Consider the following 24,585-nt stretch of genomic DNA (forward strand, 5'->3'; position numbering starts at 1 on the left):
TGCCCCTTCAAACCCCTCTTTAAGCTGTGGCTGTCAGAATAAGGACGATGCAGGAAATAACTGTCTGCTACGTATATCTGCCTCCAGATGGTGCAGTACCCCTGAAAGTATTAGCTGCACCAATTAGTCAACTCCATAAACCTTTCCTACTTTTGGGAGATTTTAAAACCCATAACCCCCTTGTGCGGTGGCACTGTGCTTACTCACCGAGGCAGAGACGTCAAAAATTTACTTTTGCAGTTTGACCTCTACCTCTTAAATACTGGGGCTGTCACACATTTCATTGTGGTTCTTGGTAGTTACTTGGCCATTCCCCAGCCTTTCACACTCTCCGATGATGGCTGGAAGGGTAAGTTCTCTCATTCACTACATGCCCCAGTGAATCCTATATAACACACCATTTACAAAGTGAGAACTACTCAGTGCCCTTGCACATTGCCCTGACACTGCTCCTGGGCCAGATCAGATCCACAGTGAGATGACTGAACATCTCCTCATCATCTTCGACCAGATCTGGTGCAATGGCATTTTTCCTTTGCAATGGCAGGAGAGCACCACCATTCCGGTGCTGAAACCCAATAAAAACCCACTTGATGTGGATAGCTATCGGCCCTTTAGCTTCATCAACATTCTTTGTAAGCTGCTGGAATGTCCACCAGGGTCGCTTAACCACTGATAATCTTGTGTCCCTCGAGTCTGCCATCCAAGCATCTTTTCCAGATGCCAACACATGGTTGCCGTCTTTTTTTATTTACAAAAAGCGTATGATGTGACCTGTCGAAATCATATCCTTTCCACATTATGTGAATGGGGTCTCCGAGACCCGCTCCAGAGTTTTATCCAAAATTTCCTGTCGCGTTGTATTTTCCATGTCCAAGTTGGTGCCTCCCATAGTTCCCCCCATATCCAGGAGAATGGGGTCCCACAGGGCTCTGTATTGAGTATTGAGTGTATCTGTATATTTAGTGGCCATTACTGGTCTAGCAGCAACTGTAGGGCCATCCGTCTCACCTTCTCTGTATGCAGAAGACTTCTGCATTTCGTACTGCTCCACCAGTACTGGTGCTGCTGAGCGGCGCCTACAGGGAGCCATCCACAAGGTGCAGTTATAGGCTCTAGCCACCGGTTTCCAGTTTTCAGCCGCAAAGTCATGTGTTACGCACTTCTGTCAGCATCGTACCGCACTTCTGTCAGCATCGTACCGTTCATCTGGAACCAGAACTTTATCTTAAATGATGATCTATTCACTTTAGAGGAGACATATCGATTCTTAGGACTGGTTTTCGATGCCCCATTGACTTGGCTTCGTCACCTTCGTCAGCTTAAGTGGAAGTGCTTCTGGAACTCAGGTGGGAGTCTCTGGAGGAAAGGAGGCGTTCTTTTTGTGAATCGCTACTGAGGAAATTTAGAGAACCAGCATTTGAGGATGACTGCAGTACAGTTTTACTGCCGCCAACTTATATTTCGCGGAAAGACCACAAAGGTAAGATAAGAGAGGCTTGTACAGAGGCATATAGCCACTCATTTTTCCCTCGTTCTGCTTGGGAGTGGAACAGGGAGAGAAGATGCTAGTTGTGGTACAAGGGACCCTCAACCACGCACCATATGGTGGATTGCAGAGTATGTATGTAGATGTAGATAGAGGCCCCCAGGTTATATTAAACTTTCCAGTGTGGTTTTCAGGACACAAATTTTCTTGGAGTACCAGTACTGTATTATCTCAGGTTTAGTTCTTTTTTATGGCATAATGCCATACGTCCAAAAAGATAACAACATCCACTTGAAATTCTACAAACAGTTGACACTAGCCAATAGTGTTCCAAATAAATTGACTGCCTCTGTGAAAAAGATTAATTAATGCAATTTTTTTTTAGCAAATCAACAAAAGTAACTTCATTGTTCTGCAAGGCAATTAATTTCCGACTGCCTCTGGCAAGTGTGGCCGAGCGGTTCTAGGCACTTTAGTCTGGAACCGCGGGACAGCTGTGGTCACAGGTTCAAATCGTGCCTCGGGCACAGATGTGTGTGATGTCCTTAGGTTAGTTAGGTTTAAGTAGTTCTAAGTTCTAAGGGACTGATGACCTCAGCTGTTAAGTCCCATAGTGCTCAGAGCTATTTTGAACCATCCAGCTGCCAGAAACCTGGAAATAAAATAAAATCAGAAAACTGAAACTAAAAACATATTTTAGCCTTCCATAATGATGTGAATATTTTAATTCACTTTATAGCCCCCGGCCATAGAAATCTACACTACTGGCCATTAAAATTGCTACACTACGAAGATGACGTGCTACAGATGCGAAATTTAACCGACAGGAAGAAGATGCTGTGATTTGCAAATGATTAGCTTTTCAGAGCATTCACACAAGGTTGGCGCTGGTGGTGACACCTACAACATGCTGACATGAGGAAAGTTTCCAACCGATTTCCCACACACAAACAGCAGTTGACCAGCGTTACCTGGTGAAACGTTGTGATGCCTTGTGTAAGGAGGAGAAATGTGTACCATCACGTTTCCGACTTTGATAAAGGTCAGATTGTAGACTATCGTGATTGCGGTTTATTGTGTCACGACATTGCTGCTCGCGTTGGTCGAGATCCAATGACTGTTAGCAGAATATAGAATCGGTGGGTTCAGGAGGGTAATATGGAATGCCTTGCTGGATCCCAACGGCCTCGTATCACTAGCAGTCGAGATGACAGGCATCTTATCCGCATGGCTGTAACAGATCCTGCAGCTACGTCTCGATCCCTCAGTCAACAGATGGGGACGTTTGTAAGACAACAACCATCTGCACGAACAGTTCGACGACGTTTGCAGCAGCATGGACTATCAGCTTGGAGACCATGGCTGCGATTACCCTTGATGCTGCATCACAGACAGGAGCGCCTGCGATGGTGCACTCAACGACAAACCTGTGTGTACAAATGGAAAAATGTCATTTTTTCGGATGAATCCAGGTTCTGTTTACAGCATCATGATAGTCGCATCCGTGTTTGGCGACAACGCGATGAACGCACATTGGAAGCGTGTATTCGTCATCGCCATACTGGTGTATCACCCGGCCTGATGGTATGGGGTGCCATTGGTTACACATCTCGGTCACCTCTTGCTCACATTGACGGCACTTTGAACAGTGGATGTTACATTTCAGATGTGTTACGACCCGTGGCTCTACCCTTCATTCGATCCCTGCGAAACCTTACATTTCAGCAGGATAATGCACGACCGCATGTTGCAGGTCCTGTAAAGGCCTTTCTGGATACAGAAAATGTTCGACTGCTGCCCTGGCCAGCACATTCTCCAGATCTCTCACCAATTGAAAACCTCTGGTCAATGGTGGCCGAGCAACTGGCTCATCACAATACGCCAGTCACTACTGTTGATGAACTGTGGTATCGTGTTGAAGCTGCATGGGCAGCTGTACCTGTACACGCCATCCAAGTTCTATTCGACTCAATGCCAAGGTGTATCAAGGCCATTATTATGGCCAGAGGTGGTTGTTGTGGATACTGATCTCTCAGGATCTATGCACCCAAATGGCGTGAAAATGTAATCACATGTCAGTTCTAGTATAATATATTTGTCCAATGAATACCCGTTTATCATCTGCATTTCTTCTTGGTGTAGCAATTTTAATGGCCAGTAGTGTATTTTGTTCTTGAGAGCTGTACACCAAGAGGAAACAGCAAAATCATTTAATGTAAACAAGATTCATGTAAAGACTACTACTCATCCCACTACAAGTCAGATTGCTCTACGCATACGTGAATTTGGCAGCTTGGATGCACCAGAAAAATGTTTCCGGTTAGCATCTAGCTGCTTGTTGCTACTGCTGATACATCTCGTGTCTAGTTACCTTGGATACAGCTAACAGCCACACTTAAGGTAGCCAGAACTGGGAGAAGGTACTGCTTATACATGACTCAACTGCACACATGCATGAACCTGCTGCCAACTGCTCAAACGAACCCTAATGTTAACCATTGTGATGCCATGCCCATCATCCTAAAGCCTTTGACACATTTTGCTGTTAGCAGATGCTTGTGTGTGCACTCTGTTTTGTTGCTGTAAATAGTGCATTTCCTTTACAACTTCAGTTTTATTTATTTTTTCCCTTGTTTAGGTTTTATTGCTGCAGTATTATATTGCAGTAACGGGCTAAAGTAAAATTCTTTGTTAGAGTATCAGTTCTTACAAGTTAAAACTATAAAAATTTAACTGAAAACTAGTACAATGAAAAAATTCCCAGGTTTTTCCCAGTTGTCGTGTAACGTATATACCCTGATGATGTTTTACTGACTGTAGTATGTGTAATTCTGAACAAAGAGTTTCGATGTGGCAAACAGTGTAGCCTGAGAGTGGGGATAATGGTCGCAGAACTTAGAACTATTAGTGTGAGCCAGACAGCATGGTTGGAACGAGCATGTGAGATTGTGGTAAGGAAGGGGAATGACAGACTTCAGTTTATTGGGAGTATTTCAGAAATGTGTGGTTCATCTGTAAAGGAGATTGCACGAAGGACACTTGTGGGACCTGCTGTTGAGTATTGCTCGAGCATTTGATCTGTACCAGGTCATATTAAAAAGGAAGACAGTGAAGCAATTCAAAGATTCGTCACCAGCAGGTTTGAACAACATGCAAGTGTCACTGAAATGCTTTGCGAACTCAAATGGGAATGCCTGGAGGGAAGGTGACGTTCTTTTCACGTAACTGTATTGAGTATATTTGGAGAACCAGCATCTGAAACTGACTGCAGAAAATTCTACTGCCACCAACATGCATTTCGTGTAAGGACCTCAATGATACAGGAAATTTGTGAGTGGAACAGGAAAGGAAACGACCTGCAGTGGTACAGGGTACCTTCCGCCACACATCATACGGCGGCTTGTAGAGTATGTATGTAGATGTAGAACTATTGTCTCTGTAACAGTTTGTGCATTTGTGTTCTGCAACAAACAATTACGCAGAGGTGAGGTGGAGCATCACAGTCGAATTTGGAGTAAATGCCCCTCCGTGTTAACAATCTCCAGAATAAAAATTAAATTTTATGCTACTAGTAGTGTTTTTCATGTGAAGGGTACGTCCAGAGAGTTGTATATTTCACATACAATACTGCAGAGAATAATGAAGAATCAGAAATTAAGGCCACATCATGCTCATTTGATAAATGATTTTAATGATGATGATCCAGATAAGCATTTTGAGTTTGTAGAAAAATGGCTGGGAATGCTGAACGAAAATCAAGGTTTGGGAGAACATGTCAATATGTTTTAAAGAACAAAGTGTATCAACATCAGATATGCAACTTGGCAAAACTACAAGAAGTTATCACAAAGAGTTCCACAGGATACCAGTACAGGTGTGTCAAACTGCTATGTGATAATGCTCTTCATCTCCGTAAGACACACTAATAAATCAGAACAAATACATTTCACAATTATTCAAACAACACAAAATGGCAAACAATTTGCTTGTAGCACACTAACACAGTCCATAAAATAATAGGATCATATTTGGAGAGTGTGTTGGTGGACCATGCGCTGAAGAGCAGAGATTAAATTTCTTGTGAGGAAAGGTATGAGAGTAACTTGCTTGTCTTCAAGTTTATGTTACTGGATTCTTCACCACAATCTTTGAAACATCATATACATAATTATGGGCCAGCCTATATAATCTACATCTAAACTCTGCTAACAACAGTGCATAGCAGAGGATACTTCTCACTGTAAAGGGTTATTAGGGCTTCTTCCCATTCCATTCGCATATGGAGTGTGGGAAGAGCGATAGATTAAAGTCCATACAAAACTGGAAGCACAAGTTAGAGTAGTATTCTGCTACAAGCAACTCTTAAGATAGACTTAATGTGATAAATGAGATACACACGGCATCCAAGGCTTTAGGATATACCATTCTCTCTTCTCTCATGCACTCATGAAACTAGGCCACATTCTATACAAAGATATAAACACAGTCATTTAGTCTCTGTAAACTTTTGAAGACTGTTTTCAATTAATAAAAGTGCAAAAAATAAAACAACTTCCCACAACACACAATATCCACAAACAGGAAAGGAATACAAATGAAGTGTAACTGAACATCAATTTGCAAAACCATGCATGAAAATATTTTTATTTTATTTTTTTTTCTTTGTTACCTCACTCAAACAATTAGATTGATTATTAACCCCAGATTTAATAATCAAACTTTTTTTTCTGTCATTTCCATGAAATTTCTTCTAAGTGTGCATTCCTAATATTTGTGCTGTCCCACATTAACTTTGATGAACTGTATTTATCACTCAACTGTTCTTTTTTTTTCATTTTTTGTAACAAAACTGACTGACAAGTATTCAGAATAACAGGATACTTTCACAGTGTTTGTAACTGCACATTACGCAACAATATAAGACACATTTGTAAATCAAACCAAATAAATTTCACAGTTATTCAAATAACCTAAAATGTAACATTTCATTGAAAAATCACAAAATGACAAACAAATTGCTCATAGCACACTCATACAATACATACAGCAACAAGATCAGATTTGAGATCTCTTTTTCTTTCCAATACATTAACTGATAAATATTGTAGGCACACCAAACACTTGGAAGTTACACACCATGCTTGAAGATGTTTTTTAATTGTTTCAATAAATAATGCAAGAATCCACCCAGCTTAACTTCAGAGTACTAAATGTTTTGCACAAAATATAAGCTTTATGTATCAATGAGATGGATCCACAAGGTGCATACTTGAAGCTGCAAAGTACCATAATGTGTACTGACTAATGGAAGAAAAAGAAGATTCTTATACAGAAAATAGGTACTGGTAACTGGGTGAGCAATCAAATAAATGTAATGAAAATAGTACATCCAAATATTTCCCAACAGAAAGTGGCTCATCAGCTTGCAATACATTTCCAAAAGGTTTGTTTATACCTTACATCACACTGAAACATCCATGCAAGCAATAATTTACTTGATTACAAAGGGAGATCAAATGTAGAACATTTGCATAGGAATATCAATACCACACATATCCATATTACACAATGACATATTAAGCCAAAAAAATTGTCAACATAATATACTGTAAGACTGATTGTGTCTTTTGTCCATTTATTAGCCATGAAGTCCTGTAAATTAGTGAAAATTATTTGGAGAAAGACAATTTATTTCATTGAGTTGCACTGGTTAATTAAATGAGTAAAGAATCCTAGGACCAAGGAAATTCATTCTGAGGTAAATTCTTTCCATATAACTGCAAAATCAGCTCACCATAATGTGTATGGGGAAAAAAAAAAAAAAAAAAAAGAAAGAGAGAGCGCAAGTAATTTTTGTTAAGACAAAAAGATAACTAAGTTTTCATGTTTTATCGTATCTCTCAATCACGCATTTTGATACCTCACGTAGGATTTAAAATTATCTGCTGTTGTGAAATAGCGTCCCTCAGACTAATGCCATTGGCAGATGTGATCTTAATTACTTTGCATCATGGCACTGATTTCTGACCCGAGTTTCCTTCATTGTGTTATTATAAAACAAACTAAACTGACAACTGCCACAAGCTGATACAAATTCTAAGGCAACTTTACACGTATAGCTATCAGATCACAGAACCATCCAGTGAAACAGTATCTCTGAATCACTCATAACAAATCTTTTAACACCACAAGCTTGCATCACACTGTTATGATACGTGGGAAGTGCTGTATGGTAGTTCTGCATTTGTCCCATTATCTGTTACAAGCAAAGGCACCTCACTCATGACTTGCTGACTTGGAATGTGCAGCACACTATTTGGAAGTAAAAGAGATGAGGTGGTTGTAGTTCTTATTTCCTCCTGCACTAATTTATGTTCTAATGTATCACTTTTCGTGTTTGTCTTCTTCCACAATTTGCTTGCAAGGTATTCTATCAGCAGTTGCACAACACTGTTTATGATGCCTGTAACAGGAGAGTTGAAACTTGTTAAGTATTTTATTAATCTCATTGATAGCATAGCAACATTATTCTGCTAATTTATACTTCACTTCATACACTAATGTTTAATTTAGAAAAGTGTTGTATGTATAACACTTTGAAGTGTGAGCTCTCAAAACAGAGTGTCTTTCAATATGTGACAGAAATAGTTTGTGATGCACACAAAGCCTTTCTCCTGCATTTATTAGGTTTGCAGTCATTTCTTGTTTGAATAACATTCACCAGCCTGTACGTGTAATCTGCAATGAATGAGGACAGTCTTCTGGACTTACAGAATTCAGAATTTTACTACATTCAAGGCCACTATGCTAAAGCTAGGAGCTAACTCTAGTTACCCAATTAATTAAAATGGGATAACAATATTTTTACTCTTTAGTAGAGCACATGCTGTAATGAATTTGTGTGTTAAAACTGTGTTGTGTCTGGAATTCAACCAAGGTCTATGCCTGTTGTATACAGAGCACTAGCAGTTCCATTATTTATTATGACCTCATAAACTGACTTAAATGCTTCAACTTGCCACTAGTTACTCTTCAAAATTTTCAAAATCCATACTCCCAAAACACAGCAGAGAATTTCTCTTAATGAAAACCCCAAGGATGTTAATGAAATGAGATATTCCTGCAGTTTACTGGGACATACACAGTAATAAGTTGGTCCGTGAGGCATGCTTGGATAATACAATTGGTAGTATGCTACCTGTGAAAGGCAAGAACCTGGATCAAAGTACGATACTGAAGATGAACTACAGAGTATGTGTGAACCATTAAGTTTCAGGTGTGCAGCTGCAATAGCTCCACCTCCTTCACTGACTGTATATTTTTTGACCATTTTCTGAGGGTGCCAACAGACCATTTAAATTGCAACATAAAGCTGCACAGGAGGCCTTATACTATTACAAATAACTGAGCATCCCTTTATCATCACTTTATATTGCTTGCTGCTGAAATTTTTTATTAAGTATTTTGGGCATGGGCCATCATCAGAATATCAGGAAAAAAACCTTAATACAGGGTATCATGTTAAATGGTGTCTATTGCAACATTGGTGCTCAACATTTTATGATAGGTACCATCTGACATGATCATCAGAATATCATACAAAAATCTTAATACAGGTCATCATGTCAAAAGGTATCTACAGTAGCACTGGTGCTCAACAGTGTTACAATACATACCGTTTGACATGATACTCTATAATAAGGTTTTTCTCTGACATTCTGAGAATGGGCCATACCCAAAATATGTTAATAAAATTTTAAAAAGCAGACTCTTGCTATTTGTGACCTAAAGTGGTGGTAAGGACATTCTCAGTTAGCCAACAGACTGACATTACTGTGGTAGGTCCATGTTATGCTTAGCTACATGTTTACTTATGCAGGGCCTTGAAGAAAGGTCACTGTATTATACAGATTTGAAATCTGCAGTATTTTGGATGTATATTCATGAAGTCTATAGTGCAATTCCATGGCAAAGAACTATTACATGTAATCAAAATATCCACGGGTATGCTGCCGGTCTATAGTGTCCAACGAGCACAATATTTCGGCGATCAAACATGTCGCCATCATCAGGTGAACTGATGGACTGAGCTCCTGTGAACGTGCCGGCACGGAGATCCGTACGCTATGGCTGCTCAGAGGGAACTGGGTTTGGTCGCGGCGGCGGCCGATTTAAATACCCTCCGCCCGCGGCGCGCTCCCTTCGCCGTCCGCGCCCAGCGCCACGGTCGCGCGGTGGAACAGATTGCGACGGCGTCTGAGATGACATCGGTGTGATGGCTCTGTCCGCCGTGGTCGTCACAACTATACGTCTGCTCGATTTACTCTTGATTAACCCGATCGCTGGTTCCCAAGCCTTGCTAAGATTATAGCCACAGTCCCGGTTTATGAGGTCGTCATTGGTGCGAATTTCGATGCCCTCTCTAACAACGCTGTCCCAGTATCTCGACGTCTGTACCAGAATCCTCGTGCGAAGGGAGCGCGCTGCGGGCGGAGGGTATTTAAATCGGCCGCCGCCGCGACCGAACCCAGTTCCCTCTGAGCAGCCATAGCGTACGGATCTCCGTGCCGGCACGTTCACAGGAGCTCAGTCCGTCAGTTCACCTGATGATGGCGACATGTTTGATCGCCGAAATATTGTGCCCTTTGGACACTATAGACCGGCAGCATACCCGTGGATATTTTGATTATCAAATACGCCGGGAGAAACTCAAGAATCACAACTATTACATGTGTTTTTGAACCAACCACTTTTAATCCATGAAACTATACTATGGAAGTCTTAAAGATGGTTAGCTGCCATTTTTGGAAATTTTGTTACACTGTAATGATGTAGAACATATAGTGTATCACAATCTAATCAACTAGGATTTGTATCGGCAAGTAAATAGCTGCCTCCATCTTCATAGAGCACTGACATCCCAAAAATTTTGGAGCATGTAGTATTGCTGATAAGAACAGGCTTCTATATAAAACTGCTTTCCATCCTATCTAACTAAACGGATGCAGAGTATTGCATTACTAAACTCAGGTCATTCACCACTTTACACATACACACAAAGACGCATTTCTCTGGCGACTCAGTACCCCCCAGAACTGGAGAAACTGAATCACATCCTCCACCACAGTTTCGATTACCTTTCCTTCTGCCCTGAAGTGAGGAATATCCTTCCCATCCCACCGACAGAGTCCTCACAGATGCAGTACGGCATCTTTCCCCTCCCCACCTCATGCCTCCTCCTTATCCCCACCACACACCCAAGCGCACTGCTGCACATGTCGGATGGAGTCAGAGTCTGCAGTTTGGCCCCAGTTCTTGGAGACAGTAGTCTCGTGTGTGCGTGCGTGTTTTCTATTGCGTAAAAGTGACTTTTTTGTCAAAAAGCTTAAATGTTTAGCTGTCTTTTTCGTTGTGCCTGTCTGGGACTCAACACCACCTCTATGCAGTGGGTAGCAATCTGCAGTTTACACTACATTTTAAATATGTGCAATGTTGCTAAGCTGACTTTGTGTGTATTTTGTTATGATGCCACTGTGGCTCCATTATATTAGGACACACTGTAAAACAGAAATGCATCATCATATTTTAAGTCCATGTTTCAACATCTATGAGAGTAATACTTTTCATTATGTCATATTTTACTGTTTTAATATGTAAACTGTGCTTGTCCAATCCATCTTTGTCATTTTTGTTGTTATTTCACCCTGGACTTTCCATTGTTTAATACACTGACTAAGTAAACAGGTTAAAATCCTTGGCTTTCTTGCCATGTGATAGAAGTCCTTGTACATACAAAGGCCAGCTGGTATGTTTCATATCTCACCCAAGACAGGACCACTTCTCTGTTCTGCAATGGATGATTTGATCATCCACAATGTGGCAGTTTACAAGCTCCCATGTGAGTGTGGCTTCTCATACAGCACACAGATGACTCCAATTGTTCATGAGGAAGATGTTGAACATCAATGGTACATTTGTCTTCTACTGTCTGATAGAAGTGCTTGAGGCAGAACATTATATCAATACTGGCAATTCTGTGGCTATGTCAGCATCAAGCTTCTGGCATCTATTTCATTCTTTTAAGACTCAGCAGGTAAAGAGGCATGTCACAAAGAATTCAATCACTGAGGATAACATTTCAGGTTTAAAAATCTTGTAATCTTACCAATCCTTCAATCATCTCTTGAATTTATCCCTGTTTCACTGTCACTGATTTGATTTTAGTATCTGTTCTTCAGCCTGTCAGAAGACTTGCTTCTTTGTTGTCAAATACACATCTCTTGAGCTGTTAGCTTCTGTAGCTGCATGTGCCAAGGCATGGCACACAGGTTGAAAAAGCGACTACACCCACTGCTTCACTCTGCAGGCTCAGTCAGAAGATGGTCAGAAGATATACAGATAAAGACAGTATCTACACTTATACTCCTCAACTCATCTTTTGGTGTGTGTCGAAGTGTATAAACCACTGTTGATAAACTCAAATTTCTCTCATACACAAGCTGGATAACAAAACTTAATGAATCATCCATTATGCTGCAAAAATACATCATGTGCTTTGCTAAATGGTACATTTTTATTGCTTCAAAGTTAAAATAAATGATTTGTAGCATTCACAGAATCTTACTTGAATCCACTCACATTAATACTTTAGAACTGAATTTATTTATGTACGCAAAATTTTAGTGAGTGTAAAATATTAACAATTCTGTCACCTAGTGTAGCAAACATTACACAGTAAATTTTCTTGTTGTCATATCCTTTAAGGAACTAGTATATAATTGCCTCGCTCTTTTCCTATCCATTTATGAGTACACTTCATTATTTTTTAACTTCCTCTAACTTTGATACTACGAAACCATTTCAAAAGTTGTATACAATTATTTCAATATAAGGAGTTGGAAGTAGACTCAATGCAAAAGTCTCAGTGTAAAATGGCTGGTTCGACAGTTAGTTGTACTCGAATATAAATGTACTGATTAATATCTGGTGCAGATGTTTAGTTGGTATCCAATACAAAAATTGTCACTTACAAATTTTTAAGTCGCAATATGTTCATGTATAAAGCATAATAATTATCTTGCGTATTTATACCATAATTCTGCTGATATATATTTGTAACATCAACAATAATAAGGCTAGTGAAACAACTTACCAGAAGTTGTATAAATGCCACCAACAGACGCACAAAGTCGAACAATGAACTGTCCAAATGTATCCCTCTCTTGAATAACTTTCACTTTAAGTGCACTCATATCATACTTGAAGAAGATTCCTGGGATACCATGAGAACCTTTCATGTGATTGATTGGTCTCTCATGGTCTTTAACAGAATACTGATATGTAGTCATCCTTCTGAGGAAAGTGTCTACATCAGTGGGCACAACATCCACAAAATATTGATAAAGCATCATATCTGCAAAGAAGAAAAAAATAAAAACAATAAGTGTGACTGTAAACTTTCCCAGTGTATAGGGCTGCTGCTGATGAAAAGCTTTCGAGATTCCAGCCAGATAGCAGTGCTGAAAACTGGTAACAGGGTATCTGTTGTGACACCATCTTACAACTGTCTCATAAATTGGTACTAAGAATGTTACACCACCACTTGTCAAATACATAACACTTTTAGCACAACATATTTTGGGACCAAATTATCAAATACTATAAAACAATGAAACTAATCAATAAATCACAATATTACATGTACTGGCAATCACATGAAACTATTTATATTGTCATGTAGTGTAACACCATAGAGCTTCTATGCCATTAGGCACCATCAAAATTAAAATGCCAGCAGCAAGCAGTGTCATCCTCCACGGATGGGAGCCACCAAACTTCTCTGAATTAGTAGCTTGAATTTTATACTTTCTATTGGCCATTCTATATGGATGCACACGTTCCGTCACATGGGCAGTATTTGTTTTTAGAATTTTCTAATACTTGACATGTAATGTGGATAGATTTTATGATAGGCATTAGCATTTTTGGGGACTGTCACATTTGTGTTGCAGGAAAGTACTATCTTTGGTAGGCAAAAGCAGCTGCCTTTGGTTTACAACTGTGCCTTGAGAGTACAAAACACCAATGTGAGATGTTCTAGAAAGAGTTTTGTGTGTGGCAATGCATACCTGCTGCTGGGTTTTTACTTCCAACGGTGCCTAATGGCATAGAACAGTGGTTCGTAACCTGGGGTAATTACCCTCTGAGGGATAAAATGAAATTTTCTAAGGGAAAAAAAAGGAAAAAAAAATGGAGTTCAGCAGCGTTTGGCTCTCGAAACTGAACTATTTTCTAAAGATCATTATTATTATCAACTCTATTTCATAAAACTGTAATACTGACTACAATAGTTACCAATATTATTTTTTTTTTATTTCAAATGCTAGCATTAATGCGTGAGACAATGTGGTGGAGGTCACGGCTTGTGAAACGAATATATGTACAGCATCTTCCTTGTTCCTCACACAGTCCACCTACTGCACATATATTTTCTATTGTCCATCTGTGACAGTGAAATTCATACATACGTGCTTAAATATCTCATGAAAATTCCTTCTCCAATCTGTATGTAGTTCCACAGTGAACCAGTTCACTGCTTTATTATTATCACTTTTCTACAATAAAGGATCAAAATGAGACCACAATACAGCTGCAATTATGTAATGGCTACTACACTGCTGTGTGGCAGTGGTCACACGCAAAGCATCAGCAGCCTAAAGTCTTCCAATTTTTACCAGTCCAGGGGTAAAGAGTCCAGGAAAACAGTGGTACAGAAGCAGTAGGTACAGTGTACACTCTTTGGTCTGCCTGATTTTCAGATGTGGTTGCAGGGTTGTGAATGAATCAAGTGTCACTAGGGAGACGGTTGGTGCAGAGAAAGCACCTTTTGTAATAAATATCTACCATCAAAGAGGATAATTTGCTTTCTTTTCTGAGGAGGAGTTGTATATAGCACTCACAATGCATTGAGAATTACTTCAACTTTTTATAAATATAAATAAAATGTTGTTAGACTTAAGCAGTACCTATTGTCTCATTGATTCATTATTTTGGGATTTAATAAGGCACCTACAAAAACTAAATATCATTATTCTTTCATCATTAAAAAAATAAAAGTGTTCAAAGAAAATTCTTTTTCATTCTAATGTTTGATTACGTACTGATGTTGTCGATGGTGGGGTGTCTGCTAGCCAATATCTAATTGTACTCAGGGGTAATAGTATCAGAAAGGTTGGGAACTACTGACACAGAAGATTTGAGATATGTTATACTACAGGGTGATATAAATATTTTTATATGGTTGTCAGTATGTGTACTACTGTGATTTATTGAATGATGTCCATGTTTTATAACATCTGATAGTGAGACAATGTAGTCCCAAACTAGGGATCCAGCTCTTAGAAAAATAATGCTTAAAAAGTGTTAACAACACTGTTTAATACTTCTTGTGTTGATGTAACCTAGTAAATTAGCAGGAAAGAAATTATTTTGGGAAAAAAAGGGGGGCGGGGGGGCTGCTGCTTCCTCGGTTACAATAAAGAAAATATTCCAAGAAAATAGTTACCTATATCTCTAACACTTCTGCAACTACATTTATACTTTGCTGAACATCAAAGTACACACATTACATGTACTGGGGGAGCATGAGAAGAATGACAGATTTTACACATCTGCACACAATGTTATTACTTCAATTTTACTGTCACATGGAAGCAATATGTAGGGTGATGAAAATATCTGTCATTTCTGCATATAAAATCAGTGCCAGGCACTCTTTAATTATGTTTTCACAATATATTATGCAAACTTCTTTGAGTATGTATAAGTTTGTTTTTTAGGACATTTCTTGAACACACTGTCATGCGGTAAATAAGTCAGTGAGCATTTGTGATGCTCTTATTTCACTTAGTGTCTCCTGTTAGTCTGACACATTTATATGATCTTATAATTAAATTTTCCCCAAGACATTTAAGTCTAATTTTTATCTACTTTACATCTACCGTTAAAGACAAAGATGATGTAACTTACCAAACGAAAGCGTTGGTATGTTGATAGACACACAAACAAACACACACACAAAATTCAAGCTTTCGCAATCCACGGTTGCTTCATCAGGAAAGACGGAAGGAGAGGGAAAGACGAAAGGATGTGGGTTTTAAGGGAGAGGGTAAGGAGTCCTTCCAATCCCGGGAGCAGAAAGACTTACTTAGGGGGGAAAAAGGACAGGTATACACTCGCACACACACACATATCCATCCGGACATATACAGACACAAGCAGACATTTGTAAAGGCAAAGAGTTTGGGCAGAGATGTCAGTCGAGGCGGAAGTACAGAGGCAAAGATTCACCTGGTCCTACCCCAGATCCCATGCCACTTTCCTTGACGTTGACCTCCATCTGTCCAATGGCCAGCTTCACACATCCGTCCACATCAAACCCACCAACAAGCAACAGTATCTCCATTATGACAGCTGCCACCCATTCCATATCATACGGTCCCTTCCCTACAGCCTAGGTCTTCGAGGCAAACGAATCTGCTCCAGTCCAGAATCCCTGAACCATTACACAAACAACCTGAAAACAGGTTTTGCATCCCGCAACTGCCCTCCCGACCTGGTACAGAAGCAAATAACTTCATCCTCTCAAACCCAGAACCTCCCACAGAAGAACCCCAAAAGTGCCCCACTTTCCGGGGCTGGATCAGACTCTGAATGTGGCTCTCCAGCAGGGATATGACTTCCTCAAATCCTGCCCTGAAATGAGATCCATCCTTCATGAAATCCTCCCCACTCCACCAAGAGTGTCTTTCCGCCGTCCACCTAACCTTCATAACCTCTTGGTTCATCCCTATGAAATCCCCTACCCTCTGGCTCCTACCCTTGTAACCGCCCCTGGTGTAAAACCTGTCCCATGCACCCTCCCACCACCACCTACTCCAGTCCTGTAACCCGGAAGGTGTACACGATCAAAGGCAGAGCCACGTGTGAAAGCACCCACGTGATTTACCAACTGACCTGCCTACACTGTGAAGCTATCTATGTGGGAATGACCAGCAACAAACTGTCCATTCGCATGAATGGACACAGGCAGACAGTGTTTGTTGGTAATGAGGATCACCCTGTGGCTAAACATGCCTTGGTGCACGGCCAGCACATCTTGGCACAGTGTTAAACCATCCGGGTTATCTGGATACTTCCCACTAACACCAACCTGTCATAACTCCGGAGATGGGAACTGGCCCTTCAGTATATCCTCTCTTCCCGTTACCCACCAGGCCTCAACCTCCGCTAATTTCAAGTTGCTGCTGCTCATACCTCATCTGTCATTCAACAACATCTCTGCCTCTGTACTTCTGCCTCGGCTGGCATCTCAGTCCACACTCTTTGCCTTTACATATGTCTCCTTGTGTCTGTGTATGTGCGGACGGATATGGGTGTGTGTGCTCCATTCCCCCCAAATTCTCAAAATTCTAATCAACACAATCTGGAACCACAACACCCTAATTCAGTAGTTAACCTTACCTCCAAACCTCTCTCCCAATCCGAAACCTCTGTCCTATCCAGAGGCCTCACCTTCAGCCCTACTGCCAGATTCAACCAAACAGCACTCGTCAAAGATTTACTGTCCTACACTCGTACTCTCTGCTGGAAATATCACTTTGCCATGAAGAAAAATAATCCTAATCCCACTCCTAATGATCCAACTCCCCAAGACACTATCCAAATTGAACCCTGCCTGGAACAGTTCCGTCCTCCGTCACAGCGGGACCCACCTCCTCTTCCTCAAAATCGCCCTCTCCAAACCTTCCAGGAATTTCTCACTCCCAGCCTTGCTTCTCAATCCTTCTTGAAAAACTTTAATCCTACTCCCAACATCACCACTGCTGAAGCCCAGGCTATCCATGATCTGAAGGCTGACCAATCCATCGTCATTCTTCTGGCGGACAAGGGTTCCACGACCGTGGTACTTGATCGTCAGAAGTATGTGGATGAGAGACTGCGTCAGCATTCAGACAACACTACATACAAAGTTTGCCAAGGTAATCCCATTCCTGATGTCCAGGCAGAGCTTCAAGGAATCCTCAGAACCTTAGGCCCCCTACAAAACCTTTCACCTGACTCCATCAACCTCCTGACCCCACCGACACCTCACACCCCTACCTTCTACCTACTTCCTAAAATTCACAAACCCAATCATCCCGGCCACCCCATTGTAGCTGGTTACCAAGCCCCCACAGAACGTATCTCTGCCTATGTAGATCATCACCTTCAACCCATTACATGCAGTCTCCCATCCTTCATCAAAGACACCAACCACTTTCTCGAACGCCTGGAATCCTTACCTAATCTGGTACCCCTGGAAACCATCCTTGTAACCACTGATGCCACTTCCTTATACACAAATATTCTGCACGTCCAGGGCCTCGCTGCGATTGAGCACTTCCTTTCACGCCGATCACTTGCCACCCTACCTAAAACCTCTTTCCTCATTACCTAAGCCAGCTTCATCCTGACCCACAACTTCTTCACTTTCGAAGGCCAGACATACCAACAATTAAAGGGAACAGCCATGGGTACCAGGATGGCCCCCTCACACGCCAAACTATTCATGGGTTGCTTAGAGGAAGCCTTCTTGGTTACTCAGGCCTGCCAACCCAAAGTTTGGTACAGATTTATTCACAACATCTCACAGTGAAGAAGAACTCCAGAATTTCCTCTCCAACCTCAACTCCTTTGGTTCCATCAGATTCACCTGGTCCTACTCCAAATCCCATGCCACTTTCCTTGACGTTGACCTCCATCTGTCCAACCGTCAGCTTCACACATCTGTCCACATCAAACCCACCAACAAGCAACAGTACCTCCATTATGACAGCTGCCACCCATTCCATAACCAACGGTCCCTTCCCTACAGCCTAGGTCTTCGTGGCAAACGAATCTGCTTCAGTCCTGAACCCCTGAACCATTACACAAACAACCTGAAAACACCTTTCACATCCCGCAACTACCCTCCCAACCTGGTACAAAAGCAAATAACCAGAGCCACTTCCTCATCCCCTCAAACCCAGAACCTCCCACAGAAGAACCCCAAACATGCCCCACTTGTGACAGGATACTTTCCGGGACTGGATCAGACTCTGAATGTGGCTCTCCAGCAGGGATACGACTTCCTCAAATCCTGCCCTGAAATGAGATCCATCCCTCATGAAATCCTCCCCACTCCACCAAGAGTGTCTTTCTGCCGTCCACCTAACCTTCGTAACCTCTTGGTTCATCCCTATGAAATCCCCAAACCACCTTCCCTACCCTCTGGCTCCTACCCTTGTAACCGCCCCTGGTGTAAAACCTGTCCCATGCACCCTCCCACCACCACCTACTCCAGTCCTGTAACCCGGAAGGTGTACACGATCAAAGGCAGAGCCACGTGTGAAAGCACCCACGTGATTTACCAACTGACCTGCATACACTGTGAAGCTATATATGTGGGAATGACCAACAACAAACTGTCCATTCGCATGAATGGACACAGGCAAACAGTGTTTGTTGGTAATGAGAATCACCCTGTGGCTAAATATGCCTTGGTGCACGGCCAGCACATCTTGGCACAGTGTTACACCGTCCGGGTTATCTGGATACTTCCCACTAACACCAACCTGTCAGAACTCCGGAGATGGGAACTTGCCCTTCAATATATCCTCTCTTCCCGTTACCCACCAGGCCTCAACCTCTGCTAATTTCAAGTTGCTGCCGCTCATACCTCACCTGTCATTCAACAACATCTCTGCCTCTGTACTTCTGCCTCGACTGACATCTCTGCCCACACTCTTTGCCTTTACATATGTCTGCTTGTGTCTGTATATGTGCAGATGGATGTGTGTGTGTACACGCGAGTGTATACCTGTCCTTTTTTTCCCCCTAAGGTAAGTCTTTCCGCTCCCGGGATTGGAAAGACTCCTTACCCTCCCCCTTAAAACCCACATCCTTTCGTCTTTCCCTCTCCTTCTCTCTTTCCGGATGAAGCAACCATGGGTTGCGAAAGCTTGAATTTTGTGTGTGTGTTTGTGTGTTTTTTATTGTCTTTATCAACATACCAATGCTTTCGTTTAGTAAGTTACAGCTTCTTTGTATTTAGATATATTTCTCCCACTTGAAAGATGATGAGACTTACCAAACAAAAGCGCTGGCAGGTCGATAGACACACAAACATACACACAAAATTCAAGCTTTCGCAACCCCTGGTTGCTTCGTCAGGAAACAGAGAAGGAGAGGGAAAGATGAAAGGATGTGGGATTTAAGGGAGAGGGTAAGGAGTCATTCCAATCCCGGGAGAGGAAGGACTTACCTTAGGGGGAAAAAAGGACAGGTATACACTCGCTCACACACACACACACACATATCCATCCGCACATACACAGACACAAGCAGACATTTTTATATATACACATTTTCATATATATATATATATATAGAGGGAAACATTCCACGTGGGAAAAATATATTTAAAAAGAAAGATGATGAGACTTACCAAACAAAAGCGCTGGCAGGTCGATAGACACACAAACAAACACACAAAATTCTAGCTTTCGCAACCAACGGTTGCCTCGTCAGGATAGAGGGAAGGAGAAGGAAAGACAAAAGGATATGGGTTTTAAGGGAGAGGGTAAGGAGTCATTCCAATCCCGGGAGCGGAAAGACTTACCTTAGGGGGAAAAAAGGACAGGTATACACTCGCACACACACACACATATCCATCCACACATACACAGACACAAGCAGACATTTGTAAAGGGAAAGCGTTATTTAAATATGTCTGCTTGTGTCTGTATATGTGTGGATGGATATGTGTGTGTGTGTGCGAGTGTATACCCATCCTTTTTTCCCCCTAAGGTAAGTCTTTCCGCTCCCGGGACTGGAATGACTCCTTACCCTCTCCCTTAAAACCCACATCCTTTCGTCTTTCCCTCTCCTTCCCTCTTTCCTGATGAGGCAACAGTTTGTTGCGAAAGCTTGAATTTTGTGTGTATGTTTGTGTTCGTTTGTGTGTCTGTCGACCTGCCAGCACTTTCATTTGGTAAGTCACATCATCTTTGTTTTTAGGTGTGTCTATATATATATATATATATATATATATATATATATATATATATAAAAAGAAAGATGATGAGACTTACCAAACAAAAGCGCTGGCAGGTCGATAGACACACAAACAAACACAAACATACACACAAAATCTAGCTTTCGCAACCAACGGTTGCCTCGTCAGGAAAGAGGGAAGGAGAAGGAAAGACAAAAGGATATGGGTTTTAAGGGAGAGGGTAAGGAGTCATTCCAATCCCGGGAGCGGAAAGACTTACCTTAGGGGGAAAAAAGGACAGGTGTACACTCGCACACACACACATATCCATCCATACATACAAGACACAAGCAGACATTTTTTCCACTTTCAACACTACCGCTGCTATAAAATCCACCGTTTCCAGTTCACAAACAGTTCCTTTCAGCTATTAAACAACCTTTTCGGCTAGTTTTAATATATTTTGCTTTATTTCCAGTTCCGTTTTTCTCACATCATCGATCATTTTTAGCCGCTTCCCACAGGTTTTAACGTCATTATTTCTTCATCAGACAATTGTTAGCTTCATTTCCATAATCTGCCACCACCAAACCACCCTTTTAATACATCCTCACGTAGTTTTTTCGAAATTTTCCCGTATTTCTCCACCCTTTAACGTGTTTTGGCGGCACTAACCTTTATGCACATCATTATCTACCTACACAAGTTCACCACAGGATCAACACAGCCCAGCTATAACCAACCCTTTTTCGCCTTTTTTCACACCAGATCTCCATTTGCTTTCTAGTTTTACCTTTATCTCTCCCCATATATTTTTATATTTATTTTCATTTTCATTTCAGCCTCGTGTTCCACTTTCCACCTTCTAGTACCATGTCACCCTCACAACACCTCCACAACGACCCCATTAAGTTTTATTTACATTCCCTCCGCAAACATGCCTTCGCCCTAGCCAGATTACACTCCCATATTTTATTTTCTCAGGCTTGTCTGACATTTGGCATCACCCCCAAAGGCCTCACACTTAAAGTTCCCATCTCTGGCTGCAACCCTTCTTTCCATCAGTCCCTATACCAGTTCCAAACCGAACAATCCATTGCCCTCACCCACATAATCCTTCACCTACACATCCACTCAGCCAATCAACACACCCATCAACTCCTGTCCCTAATAAAAGTCCTCAATCTTTCCTCTCCCACATCCACACCGGTTGTTCAGAGCATCCTCCTAGAGGCCAACCGCAAATTAGAAAAGCATGCCACCCTCCACCTTAAAAAACTATCCAATCTCCTGGTTTCCCACCTCCGGAAAGGCAACTCACTCACCCTTCACAACCTTTCCAGCAAACCTCAACCTCCTCTCATTGCACACAAACCCAGTCTCTCCCATCTACTCAATCTCCCACTTCCAGCTCCACTCCCTCCAAAACCTCAAAATTCCAATCAACACACTCTGGAACCACAACACCCCAATTCAGTAGTCAACCTCTCCTCCAAACCTCTCTCCCAATCCGAAACCTCTGTCCTATCCAAAGGCCTCACCTTCAGCCCCACTCCCAGATTTAACCAAACAGCCCTTGTCAAAGATTTACTGTCCTACACCCGTACTCTCTGCTGGAAATATCACTTTGCCACGAAGAAAAATGATCCTAATCCTACTCCTAATGATCCAACTCCCCAAGATACTATCCAAATTGAACCATGCCTGGAACAGTTCCGTCCTCCGTCACAGCGGGACCCACCTCCTCTTCCTCAAAATCACCCTCTCCAAACCTTCCAGGAATTTCTGACTTCCAGCCTTGCCTCTCAATCCTTCTTAAAAAACCTCAATCCTACTCCCAACATCACCACTGCTGAAGCCCAAGCTATGCGTGATCTGAAGGCTGACCAATCCATCGTCATTCTTCCGGCGGACAAGGGTTCCACGACTGTGGTACTTGATCGTCGGGAGTATGTGGCTGAGGGACTGCGTCAGCTTTCAGACAACACCACTTACAAAGTTTGCCATGGTAATCCCATTCCTGATGTCCAGGCGGAGCTTCAAGGAATCCTCAGAACCTTAGGCCCCCTACAAAACCTTTCACCTGACTCCATCAACCTCCTGACCCCACCAACACCCCGCACCCCTACCTTCTACCTTCTTCCCAAAATTCACAAACCCAATCATCCCGGCCGTCCCATTGTAGCTGGTTACCAAGCCCCCACAGAACGCATCTCTGCCTACGTAGATCAACACCTTCAACCCATTACATGCAGTCTCCCATCCTTCATCAAAGACACCAACCACTTTCTCGAACGCCTGGAATCCCTACCCAGTCTGTTACCCCCGGAAACCATCCTTGTAACCATTGATGCCACTTCCTTATACACAAATATTCCGCATGTCCAGGGCCTCGCTGCGATGGAGCACTTCCTTTCACGCCGATCACCTGCCGCCCTACCTAAAACCTCTTTCCTCATTACCTTAGCCAGCTTCATCCTGACCCACAACTTCTTCACTTTTGAAGGCCAGACATACCAACAATTAAAGGGAACAGCCATGGGTACCAGGATGGCCCCCTCGTACGCCAACCTATTCATGGGTCGCTTAGAGGAAGCCTTCTTGGTTACCCAGGCCTGCCAACCCAAAGTTTGGTACAGATTTATTGATGACATTTTCATGATCTGGTCTCACAGTGAAGAAGAACTCCAGAATTTCCTCTCCAACCTCAACTCCTTTGGTTCCATCGGATTCACCTGGTCCTACTCTAAATCCCATGCCACTTTCCTTGACGTTGACCTCCACCTGTCCAATGGCCAGCTTCACACGTCCGTCCACATCAAACCCACCAACAAGCAACAGTACCTCCATTATGACAGCTGCCACCCATTCCACATCAAACGGTCCCTTCCCTACAGCCTAGGTCTTCGTGGCAAACGAATCTGCTCCAGTCCGGAATCCTTGAACCATTACACCAACAACCTGAAAACAGCTTTTGCATCCCGTAACTACCCTCCCGACCTTGTACAGAAGCAAATAACCAGAGCCACTTCCTCATCTCCTCAAACCCGGAACCCTCCACAGAAGAACCCCAAAAGTGCCCCACTTGTGACAGGATACTTTCCAGGACTGGATCAGATTCTGAATGTGGCTCTCCAGCAGGGATACGACTTCCTCAAATCCTGCCCTGAAATGAGATCCATCCTTCATGAAATCCTCCCCACTCCACCAAGAGTGTCTTTCCGCCGTCCACCCAACCTTCGTAACCTCTTAGTTCATCCCTATGAAATCCCCAAACCACCTTCCCTACCCTCTGGCTCCTACCCCTGTAACCGTCCCCGGTGTAAAACCTGTCCCATGCACCCTCCCACCACCACCTATTCCAGTCCTGTAACCCAGAAGGTGTACACGATCAAAGGCAGAGCCACGTGTGAAAGCACCCACGTGATTTACCAACTGACCTGCCTACACTGTGAAGCGTTCTATGTGGGAATGACCAGCAACAAACTGTCCATTCGCATGAATGGACACAGGCAGACAGTGTTTGTTGGTAATGAGGATCACCCTGTGGCTAAACATGCCTTGGTGCACGGCCAGCACATCTTGGCACAGTGTTACACCGTCCGGGTTATCTGGATACTTCCCACTAACACCAACCTGTCAGAACTCCGGAGATGGGAACTTGCCCTTCAGCATATCCTCTCTTCTCGCTATCCGCCAGGCCTCAATCTCCGCTAATTCCTAATTTCAATCTGCCGCCGCTCATACCTCACCTGTCTTTCAACATCATCTTTGCCTCTATACTTCCGTCCCGACTGACATCTCTGCTCAAACTCTTTGCCTTTACAAATGTCTGCTTGTGTCTTGTATGTATGGATGGATATGTGTGTGTGTGCGAGTGTACACCTGTCCTTTTTTCCCCCTAAGGTAAGTCTTTCCGCTCCCGGGATTGGAATGACTCCTTACCCTCTCCCTTAAAACCCATATCCTTTTGTCTTTCCTTCTCCTTCCTTCTTTCCTGACGAGGCAACCGTTGGTTGTG

General features: G+C 42.4%; 1 protein-coding gene across 4 annotated transcripts in view; it reads right to left on the reverse strand.

Moving 5' to 3' along the window:
* Nucleotides 1–6,309: 6,309 nt before the first annotated feature.
* The window catches only part of LOC126162914 (endoplasmic reticulum-Golgi intermediate compartment protein 2), a 93,973-nt gene continuing 75,697 nt past the window's right edge, over nucleotides 6,310–24,585 (reverse strand). For all 4 annotated transcript variants that reach the window (XM_049919726.1, XM_049919727.1, XM_049919728.1 and 1 more), the window contains exons 6-7: nucleotides 12,642–12,902; nucleotides 6,310–7,952 (exon numbers count right to left, since the gene is read on the reverse strand). In XM_049919726.1, the coding sequence (XP_049775683.1) occupies nucleotides 7,696–7,952; nucleotides 12,642–12,902 (518 nt within the window). In that variant the 3' untranslated portion in view covers nucleotides 6,310–7,695. The remainder of the gene's footprint in view (nucleotides 7,953–12,641; nucleotides 12,903–24,585) is intronic.

This window comes from Schistocerca cancellata, chromosome 2 (genome assembly GCF_023864275.1).
Source record: "Schistocerca cancellata isolate TAMUIC-IGC-003103 chromosome 2, iqSchCanc2.1, whole genome shotgun sequence".
In the NCBI taxonomy this organism is placed as follows: Eukaryota; Metazoa; Arthropoda; class Insecta; order Orthoptera; family Acrididae; genus Schistocerca; species Schistocerca cancellata.